Here is an 11,507-nt window from a genome sequence, read left to right as displayed (position 1 = left end):
AGTCTCTTTCCTCCTCATTCTCTCCATTCCCCCCCCCTTTCCCTTCCCTTTTCTTTTCCCTGACATCTTCATTTGTCATTCATCCCCCCCCCCTCTGATCCCTCTCTGTCAGTCTCTGAGGCAACTCTTCACTTCGCCCAGTGATGAGACTCTCCTCACGACTGGCTGCTCGGGCTGCCACTCACATCCAGGCTCACACTAATTGGTCAGATGGACCGAAGTTGTTGCTGTGTCTGCATTGCAGAGTTTCCTTTCCCTCTCACCACTTCCAGCAGGAAGAGGGAGGAGAGAGGACAGCGGAGCAGGGGGGGGGGCAAAGAAAGAAAGAACAGATGTTGTGAACGGACAAAGATGAACACAGAGGCTGCCTTTCACGACTTTTAAGACTGCTGAACCAGTCAGATACTGCTGCTTTTGGATAGCGTTAAAAGGACTGCCCCCCCCCCCATCTCCATCCATCCTCAAAACATTATCTGTTGGTTCGATTACCAACTAAGAACTTTATTGGAAAAATCAAACTGTAAGCAACTCATCAGATGAGTCAGCTTGAGTATTAACACAAATCTAAAGGACAACGAGGAAACACAAGACCTAATCTGGCTCATGTCTTCACCTTTGCTGCACAGTAGATGCATACTTGTATTTGTGCTGTTGACTGAGGGTGTTTAGAATTCTATCTGTACGAGAAGCACTATGTGAGTGCCGTTTGCCTCTACCTGTCTCATAGGGATATGAAACTATAAGTCACGTCTCTGAGAGCCGACTAAACTGAAATATCAGCACTATTTCTGCCAAGTGCATGCTCTCTGGAACAACGGTATCCCAGCCATGTTTGATCCGTGTGTTTGTCTCCGACCAGGAATTCCATGTGCCAGAGCACAGGACTGACACCGCAAGGCGGAATGAAAAGCTGTTTTTGAGGATACGAATGCCTCGTCCTTCACTTTCACCTTTAGGCTTTGTACTCACACACCACACACTGCGTACTGATGCATCATAGAACGAGTTTAATAAAGAAAAAAACTCCCCCGGAGTCCACAGTGGGTCAGTGTTCCACACAAGTGATACACAACAAGGTGACAGTTAGAGTGGCTGTGATTGAAACCCCCGGTTTAACTCAAAGTCAGTAAGGCTAATGGAAATGTTCCCTGCAGGCAAATAGGATCATATATTCAGCCCATCAAAGTGTCCAGTGTCATGAAGCAGTTGGCATTTAGATCAACAACATAGTGTGTTAGCAAGAAGGCAGGAGTCTTAAAAAGAGATGAGATAAAGAAAACAGAAGGGGAAAAAAATAAGCAAGATCTGATATGAGGTAAAACAACTGTGGAAAATAGTAAGAATTTTTTTTTTTAGAGCTGAACATAACGCCGGGGTTTTTCTTCAGACTACAAATGAATTCTGATTCATGCTGACCTTCATGGGGAGAAAATGTTTTTTTTTCTGTATATAGTAAATTTAGATAAAATGATAAAACAGTAACTCGAGATACATAAATCATGCAATTCATTAATTAATGTATGAAAATCAGAAAATCAACCATGTCCTTTTTTTTGTTTTCTTCATCTTTTGTGCCAAAACACAGTTCTGACTGATTTACCAATGCCTGAATACTGAAGCAAAAAAACAACAAGAGGGAAATCATGTTTTAAAGTGCCATAAAAATCATTTCAGTCTGTGGTGTTGGAGAACTCACTATGTATGCCTTTGACTTTACACGCTGAATGTTTTCTTGAGATGTGGGCTTGTACTGTTGAACTCCTTTATTTCTCAGCTCCTAACAGCAACTGAGGGTCTGGTTATCAACTACTTTGCTGCGTCATTGCCATCCTTATGTACTGTAAATATGTAAGAATGAAAACAGACAATTTATTATGCTCTTTATTCTTATTATGCTGTATTGTAATCACCGACGCCGTGACATGAGCTGTGTACCATGTATTAATAATGATTTGCAGGTAGTTCATAAGCAAACCTTCAAACTGGAGTGAAACGCCGTGAGGGGACCTTGTTTCTCATTTCTCCATCTGGTTTCTGCAGCCTCATTCTGACCGACTGCCGTACCGAAGAACCTTGAAAATACTTCATCATTGAATGAATGTAGTCATTTTTGTTTTTCACTGTGCAGTAAAAAAGGACAAGCACAAAGACATTTCTTTTTTCTTTTTTTGGCATTTTCAAAAGAGCTGCTCTGTATCATGTGTGAATAGTGTAAATAATCATGCTGAAGGTAGAGTGCGGGTTTAGTTGGGGGGTGGGATGGTGTTGTGGGGGGATGTTGGGGTCGAAATGATGCTCTTCTGAGGCGGGACCGTGTTTGAAATGTGAGTTTTGTTCCTGTTCATCAGTGACAATGTTGTGAATAAGATGTATGTACAGTATTTACGTGACTTTGGCTGACTGCTGAGCTCAGCTCTTTCCTGTTATTAGAGTAGAGTCGCAGGCCTGATCTCAGCCAATGCTGAGCCGTCTCGTTTGACTTATGCCTGCTGAGTTTTTGCAGTTGCTAAGATACTGCTGTTACAATATCCATCAATCTTTGGAGTACTGCTATTAAATGGCATTATATAATTGACTGATAATGTTGTTGTGTCTCCTTCTGAATGCACCCACTGAAAGAGACGCACACATTTTTTACATCTACCACCGCGCCTTCACACACATACATCCTTAAATGCTTCTGCGTTGTGCTTGTGCCATTACAGTACAAAATCTTTACAGCAGTACCTTCACTAGCCACACGAGGGAGCTGGAAGCTGGCCTTCATTTATCTGCAGGGAGGACGTGAAAGGCCTCAGCCCCCATCGGTCTCCCCACCCCAGTGCAATGCAGAATGTGGGCTTGGTGAGATGTGCGGATAAAATAAAGCTTTGAAGATCAGAGGGGAAGCAGTAAGGTCAAGGAAAGGTCGTGCTCAGCTGCAGGTATTTATATTCCAAAATACACACACACACACACACACACACACACACACACACACACACACACACACACACACACACACACACACACACACACACAGGGGAACATCCCGAAACCACCTGAGGAGTTCATTGGTGATTTCAGATGAAGGTGTGTGTGTGTGTGTGTCGGGGGGGGGGGTTCTACAGAATAAAAATCCCCACCACTACCTGCACTGTAAGGACTGCTGTGGTGTTTTCACTTTGTATATCCATCAATTCATAAGGTAAAACTCTTTCTACTCCTTAAATTGCATCAATCTCAGTCCTACATTTCCCATAATGCAAGTCAGCATCTTAGATTATACTGTGCCAAACTGTCATTATTTTTTAAAGGCCAAAACTTTCTAAAAGTAGCTCCTGTTAAAAATTGTGTGACTCAATCTCAAGCTTTACCCTGATGACATCATCAGGGTTGTTTTTTAATGTCTCCTGCACAGACAGTGGATTCCTCACGACCATTAATCTGAACATGATTTACTAAAATCACTGGAAAACCACTGATCTTTGTTTGGCAAAAAACAAACAAACGGTCGCACCAATTTTCCTTTCGGAGACAGATGATTTTCTCATGTTTGCATTTTTTTAAGAATAAACCTGTATCAATAAAAAATAATAACTAATGGAATCAAAGCAGCAGTTTGTGGAAGCGATCCATTCAGAAACCAGTAAATAAATGTGTGAGGGTAGGTATGCATTCTGCCAGCCTGGCAGTGGAACATCGAAGTAGCTGACAAGAAACCCAACGTGGATCGGAGTGTAGCAGATAACAAACACCAGGAGGTTTGCTGTTACGACACCAACAGTGCTCTTCTTTTCCTGTGAATGGTCGTCCATTTTTAACAAAATAGCGATGATCTGACTGGAACAGAAGACAATGATCAGAAGCGGAGTGAGAAAACCTACAAATAGCATCACAAAAAGAAATTGTGGCTGAAGTGGAAGATTTTTGCATCTTTCATAGCAGGCCCAGAGTTTGTCGGGGTAGTTGTCCTCTCGGAATTTGGCACATATTATTATAATAACCACCCAAAACACCGAACACACAGCAGAAGCCACCTCTTTCTTTTTCCTCCATGATTTGGCCTGCAGTGGGAACCTTATGGCGAGGTAGCGCTGGACGCTAATGGCCGCTGTGGTCAAGATGCTGGCGTACATGTTGATGAAATGTATGTTAATAAGGAAAGTGCATATGAGAGTCTTAGGCAGGCAGAAGAAGGTGTTATAAATCCTAAAGGGCAGGAAGAGGACGAGGGTAGAATCAGCTACAGCCAGGTTGAACATGTAGACGTGAGTCTCGGTCCAGGAGTCCCGTTTGGCGATGAAGGCCCGCAGAGCGCCAGCGTTGAGGAGGAAACCCAGCAGAAACAAGGGGCAGTAAGCAAAACCCTGGAGGTAGTCCTTTTTGCAAGAAGCGCTGGTGACATTGGTGGTGTTGATGCACATATTTATCTGTAAGAAGCAGCCGCGAGTCGGAGTGGTAAATAATTAGAATATAGTTAAGACAAACATCAGAGATTAGAATCAATACCACATATTAACATTTAGTTAGATGGAGGATTCACAGAGAGAGGTGGAGACGTGGCAGGAAAATAAATTATCCAGATGAAAAATAGATCCTGATCAATCTTTATGGAAAATTGTTTCCAGGGTGGAAGAATCAGCTGGTCTGACTTTGTTTGGCATGAAGTAAAGTATCATCAGGGTACACGATCTGCTCACCACGTTAAATAAATAACTCATACTGCATGATTTGATGTATTTTCGGAATCTTGACATTTATACCACGGTTGTGCTTTTGACCTTGCCTTCGAGATTACTCTAGCAATTTCAGATTACACTGTTATACGACTGTCAGGATGAAGCATTGTCCAATCCTGGTGCCTGCATGAACCACAATGTAACCGGACTACCAACAGGCCATCAGAGATTTTTCCATGTGTTGTGTTAGCAGCAGTTAATGTTACCACAAGTCCCAAACAGCGTCTACAGAGTTCTGGTTCACTTACTGCTTTCCAAATTAGAGCGGTCGATCTGTTTTGCTCTTTCTGTTCAGTTAGGTCAAAGTTAATTTGAAGCTTCATTGGTATCATTAGTTCATCGGTCAGCTGTATGAATTGAGCATCTTCCAAAGTTAAAGTCTTTTTTAGTACAAAGCTTTCTGTTGTATTGAAATAACTCTTTGTCAAGAGGGAATGTTATACATGCATTTGCAAAACAGCTTGATCCTTCTGCTTTAGGCCACTTGAGGCCTCAGTCTGAATGCATTTTCCAAAAGGACGATGGATTTAGTATCTTCCTTTCTAATGCCATCAAGAAACATGAATGATTAGATTAAGGAAAAACATCTCAAACTGTTAAAAACACAGGTCATTTATCATAACTTCATAATATTAAAACAAGCCGCACAGCACTAGCGTGTTACCATAGCGACACTCACTGTCGAGCAACAAACAATTCATTCATTTTACTGAACAGAAACAGTACTTCTTAAAAAACATCACTGACTCATCCTTTCTGAACCCGAAACACTTGAATCTAAATCAATTTACATAAAACACACTGAGGCATCTCATTAATTGAAAGCATTTGCATAATTACATAGAACTAAAAGAAAACTTACCAAATAAGCTGTGTCAATGTTACTGGGCTGACTTTAATCACAGTGGTACCAGTATGTCTGTGTCTTCCAGAATTAGACTATCAGTCCATTTTCTGCTAGGTTTGCATCACGTTTGCATTTCCTCTTCCTCTATACGTGTCAGATTCTTCCTCTATACGTGTCAGACCGTAAGTGTAACGTAGGTCAACAGGTCTAAGATGGTGCACAAGGGGAGACCACAGACCCGGTTCCCCCTTAGAGTTAAACAACATCTGTGTCTGACATGGGTGGAAATATTGATTCACACTCAATGATGTAAGTTGCAAACGTCCCTCCACTTATCTCCTCCATACAGTTTTTTGTTTGTCGTGTTTACTTGTTGTTGTGTTTATATTGTTTAATAAAAGCGATCATTTACATGAACAGCCATGCTACATGGAGGTGAAAGCAGAAGGTCAAGAGCAGCCTTTACAAAACCACACTGAAGAGGAAATAACATTCTGAGAGCAAAGAGTCCCCGTACTTCAGGAGCTACAGTCTGATAAGTGGGTCATAGAATTTTTTTCTTTGGTTGTAAAATGAAAACAACGCACTAGTAAAAACGGTACAACTTTCTCTCTTTCTTGGAAAACATGTGTCAGTATGTCAGCACTGTGTGGAAAAATGTTTGCTTTCCATATTTTATTAACTTGTTGTGCATCAATCAATCGATTGCTGAGCAGAGATGGCCTGTAGTTATTCTTAACTCTAACCAATAACTGAAAGTCACAATCTAAAGCCAGCCTGTTTATGAAAGAACCTTTGTGATGTTTCTGGATTCAATAAGACACAGATAATTGAAACCGGCTGAGAAATCATCATAACATCACCAGGCCTCTATCTGCTGTCATGCAACTGAGGCCAACCTGTTATTTAGCTATTTTGTCAACATGTCTTCCTCTTCCTATTGGTTGGGCCGAGGGGAGATGCTGTTACACTGACAGGTCCTCAGCTTTGATATATCTTTATCAGCTTGTGAGACTGAACATAAAACCAATGCCAAAATTAGTCTTTGTAACTGAACTGAACGGGCTGTCACCTCAGATGCCTTGTATCATGTTTGTGAAGAATAAATGTTTTTAAAGGAGCATCTAAGGGTGTGACTGATTCTGACTCCAGGGTTAATCGTATAAATAGTTGTCTTTGTATTTAGGACATTTAGGACAGAGACGCAGCTCGATCTGAGAGGAATCCACTGGCTGTTTTGGGTTGACACACATTCAAATTAGAGGTTTTTTTATTATTCTTTAGTTAGCAAGTTTAAAACTGGTAGAAACAAGTATGTTAATGAGGCATTTGGTGCTTTAAAACGAGTCTAGATGGAACAAAACTGAAAAAAACTCAGACCTCTCCAGGACAGTGTTTTCAGAAACTTCGGAATTTAACCAGGAGGGCAAAGACCACGAATAAGAAGACTCTTCACTTTGTGTATATAGTATACAGTGTACAAGAGTATATAATAGCGTATATAACACAGTAAATAACAGAGTAACTAACAAAGTCAATAGCACTGAGTGTGACCTAGGACATCCTTTTCATGATAAGTATATACTGTATATTGTTTTTTGAGAAGCTATTGATTAAGAAGTTAAATAAATTTACATACAATAATAAGCTGTAAATAATTCTGATAATGTGTATGTTAAGATTTCTATTTGCCTGTTCTTTGGGGGAATTAAAAACAATTGTTTGTATAGCGATGGAAACAGCCATACTACATCTACATATTGAAAAGACATCAAGAATTTAATTTTGTACCCAGCACAGTATAGAACATATATAAAAGTAATCCATCCAAAACATGTCCAAAAAAAATCACAAGTTGTTAGACTTACTGCAGTAAACTATAGATTTAGAAATTATTTTAGAGTTATAAGCAAAGACATAAGTCTGGTACGCTTATTCAAAAAGTTTTGGAACAGATAGGACAGATAGAGGAGTTTTAACAACTTCCTGTTTCGGTGAAACGTTTAAATTTACCACACCACTGTGCCGGATCATCCTCCAAGTTTAATGAGCTGTTTCTCTCCCCAGGGCCCACTTTTCCACAAAATTTCACTAACATTCATGGAAAACTATCCTGGTTTAAAAAACAAACAAACGCAAACCAACTCACGCTGGAGGAGACATCAGGAGACGAGCTCATGAAGAACAATTCTAAAGTAATGTCTGCTACAAAGTGAACAACTTGCTTGTAAATTGTTTTAAAAGTAAAATCTCACCAAAAGCATTACATTCTTTTTATTTTTACTGCCGTATAATTCATGACATCAGAAGACAGTGTCTGCCGTGATGGACATCTGAGGCTATTCGGTTAGCTTACTGGCTCTCTCTGCTTAGTCCTGCTTGGACTCTATGGAGGATCTTTGGTGGTGAGTGTTGCTTGCAGGTTGGACATGCTAACTGCAACAAATAAGTAACTTAAGGAACACAACTGAGCAGGGGGATTGATACGAAGGGTAATTTATGGGTTGGTGGAACCAGGTAGAAAGAGTTAAGTTACACAGCTCTTGTTTCCTGCATGTGAAGTTCAACTCTTTCAATTATTACACAGAAGGTTTTAGGTTGCTAGCTTTAGTGGAACTTATGTTTTTGGGTAGTCCAAAGCCTTTCTGCAGGTGTCCGCTACCTGGATCTCCAAGACTTTTAGTCCTCTTTCCATCATGTCATCTTTGAGGACATGGCAAGAAGGAAAGGCCTTCTAATAGAATCCTCCAACTTGGAAGGTCAGTCATTGTTACAGCAATCCAGACAGATGGATAAATACATTGCTACAGAGTTGTGTACATCCTAGGAACATGTCCATGCTGTAATCCACAACGAACTCCAAATGATGGACGACCTTGATGAGTCCCAAAGCTTTTTGGCCTATTTGGCACAGCGTGACAGGGGCAGATCTTGCTGTTTTTGTTGTGGGTCCTGCAATTAGTAAAAATGGAGTGGACTTAGCGCTTCCATGTCAAACCATTGAATGAAAAATAAGCACTGAGGAAGCACAATCACTGCCCAAGACATAAATTCTGTGAAGTCTGCATTCAAGGCGGTAGCTTCCATTCTCCAGGAGGCAAAGGAAGTCCTGCTGCAAGTTCAAAAACAGACCTCGACAAAGGAGATATTTGTTTGCTGCAAGGTGACTGGACAGAAGTAAGAGGCTAGGGCCTTATGTTTAAAACTGTTCTCGTCCATCTGAAACCACAAATGAATTTATCAATGAAAAAAGAAACCCAGTGAAATATCTCACAATTAATGCCCCTGAAATTTGATATGTCCATAACAAGAACCCTGTAAAGTACATGAAATTTTAGATTACTTCTTGTTTACTGAGCATTACTGCTTATATCTACTCAGCTATCGCACGTCTTAGTGAAGCTCTGATTTTATTAAAAAATGGTTTATTCTTCAGAGATGTTATTCAGAAATCTAATATTGCTCAGGATATGAAGGAGTTCCATATTCCAAATGTTGTCTGTTGTTATCATTATTTTTTTTTAAATCTCTTCAGGCTTACCCTGTTTTTACAGGGATGCTTCTCAGATTTTCCCTGATCTGGAATTTCATTATGGATTTATGTGTCTGCTCATCGTGGTTAATCTCTTTTTTCTTGACTCTCCTTTGCCCCCCACCCAAACCACCACCCCCCACTCCCCATTCTGCCTGTCTCTCCTCTAACTGCTTGGCTAGTTCTCCTTCCTGCCTTCCTGCGTTCATTCCTGTCTGTCTGGTATTGTTTGAAAATGCCCTTTACACGTCAGTAGTGAGGCAGGGTGGTGTGTGGGTGAGGAAGGATGGGGGGATTCATGGCTGTAACTAGGTCAGTGAAGACACACCCTCTCTCCTCACCCAGTGGCTGTTCTCCTCCTCCTGTCTCCTCTCTCTCCCTTCTCCTCTGCTCCCTGCTGCGACACAATGCAGGCTTTCCACAAAAGTCCTCTAGATTCTTCTCTCTCATTACCTCCTGAGTGTAAAAAAAAAAAAAAACAGCAACACCCCAGCAGCTCCATCTTTCACGTCACCCGATGACGGTGATGCCTCCACAAAATCCACCGTCTAACACAATGGGGATCTTTAAGATGTCAGTTCAGTCAGATGAGTCATCCAAATAGATCTGCCCATCAACCGGAGTCTCAGTCATGTGGCTGAACACTGTGGTGATGAGATTGCATAATGCTGCAGGGTGCAGGAGCTGCCGATCTGTGGTTAAATGGAAGTGCCATTGTTTGTGTGCATCGGGGAGTACAAAGTAATAACTATTACACGCATAGCAAATGAGGCTCAACATGTGTCTGTGCGTTTGATCCACCATGCATACTTAAAATCATCAAATATGAATGCTCAGGAGCACAACTCCCAAGTATTACATAAGCCCCGAATGTTACAGCACTATCACAACACTAGATGTCTCTGCTACTGCCGGCTGTGCTGCATGAGTCATCTGAGCAGTTACATAGAGCAAGGTGAATCACGCCTGATTTTTAAACCCAGAGTGGTTATCTTGGTAAAGACAGTGGTGGATGCATTGAGGATTGTAGGTGTTTATGCAGACAGCCTCAAGGCAAGAGAACAAAAAAAAAATTAAATCAAATTAGAAAGCAGACCAGAACACAGTAAAAGAAAGTTGTACAAGAGGAAGACAAGATCTTGTAGAGTCAAGCATATAAATCATTTAGAGGATTACAGGAAAATGAGCTCTCGTGTAAATTGTTAGCAGCTCAAAAGAAATTAATAAATAGATTACGAAATGTGCAGGATAGGTTGTCTTTCAACCTTCATGTGGTCGTTGGCCTTGGTCACTGCAGATAGGAATATCACCCTGTCTCCTGTGTCCGTGTGTGTGTGTGTGTGCGTGCGTGCGTGCATGTGTGTGTGTGTTTGTGTGTGTGTGTGTGTGTGTGTGTATGTGTGTGTGTGTGCGTTTGCTCTCACAAGTGCGAATCTGGGTCAGGAACATATGGCTAAGTATGTCGATTCACACTGGAGGAAAACACAGGCAAACACAGCCGTAGCAACCTCCTGTTCCTCTAGCCACGTCTGTACATGCAAGGCTCATGTGTGTGTTTCTTTCAGAGCTCTTTGTTGGCGTTGACACAGTTGTCACACCGAAGGCATGAGCGTGGATTTAAAATCCAACTGAAGTACAATCATTTCTGACCATGACAAGGTTCACACTTTTTCCATTGATGAGTGTCTTTTGTTTCTATCTAAATTAGACTTTTGAGTGTCAGTGTGTGTGTGTGTGTCTTTCTGTCTGTCTGTTTGTCTGTGTTCAACCTGCTTTACCAGAAACAAAGGGAAATTGACAGCAAGAGAGAGACGCTATGTGACAGAGCGAGAAATTTACTGCTGATTGTATTTGTCAAGACAAGTCAGGACACTTTGTGGAAAGTTAAACAGGTGTAACTGTGTGTGTGTGTGCGTGTGTGTGTGTGTGTGTGTGTGTGTGTGTGTGTGTGTGTGTGTGTGTGTGTGTGTGTGTGTGTGTGTGTGTGTGTGTGTGTGTGTGTGTGTGTGTGTGTGTGTGTGTGTGTGTCAGCAGATCTTTCACAAACTCAAGAGCGCCATGAAAAAAATTTCCAGGCTGAATTTAGTAACAGGTTGGAAAGATGCATCCTGTTATGAAGACACGCTGGTATGCGATGGAGCTTTAGAGAAGTGGGCTCCTGTTTGGAGGGTTGCAAATTTGACTCATGTGACTATTTGCAAGGACAAAATAGAGAAGAACCAAATTGCACAGAAAAGAGCACTCCAGGCAGCGCAAGCACTGAATGTTTGGAAAGGCTACAGTTCTGCTGATTGAATCTGAGGAGTGGGTTTCAGCGATTGTGTCTATGAGTACTTATACATAATACAAACTGAAAAGCTTCAAACCATTCCCGTTCAATGCCACAGAATCAGATCACAGTAGCAGC

The 11,507-nt window shown here is 41.3% G+C and overlaps 1 protein-coding gene across 1 annotated transcript; it reads right to left on the bottom strand.

Annotated features, from left to right (window-relative positions):
* Window positions 1-3,545: 3,545 nt before the first annotated feature.
* On the bottom strand, window positions 3,546-4,406 carry LOC137612464 (G-protein coupled receptor 35-like). Its single transcript, XM_068341002.1, has one exon. It carries the CDS (start codon window positions 4,404-4,406, stop codon window positions 3,546-3,548), a length of 861 nt encoding a protein of 286 aa, XP_068197103.1.
* Between the last annotated feature and the right edge of the window lie 7,101 nt (window positions 4,407-11,507).

This window comes from Antennarius striatus, chromosome 18 (genome assembly GCF_040054535.1).
Source record: "Antennarius striatus isolate MH-2024 chromosome 18, ASM4005453v1, whole genome shotgun sequence".
In the NCBI taxonomy this organism is placed as follows: Eukaryota; Metazoa; Chordata; class Actinopteri; order Lophiiformes; family Antennariidae; genus Antennarius; species Antennarius striatus.
Note: the sequence above shows the minus strand (reverse complement) of the source record. Positions and strands in the feature narration are given on the sequence as shown.

What these genes read in the sequence shown, in the direction of transcription:
- LOC137612464 (XM_068341002.1), bottom strand. Translation starts at nt 4,406, where the DNA reads ATGTGCATCAACACCACCAATGTCACCAGCGCTTCTTGCAAAAAGGAC.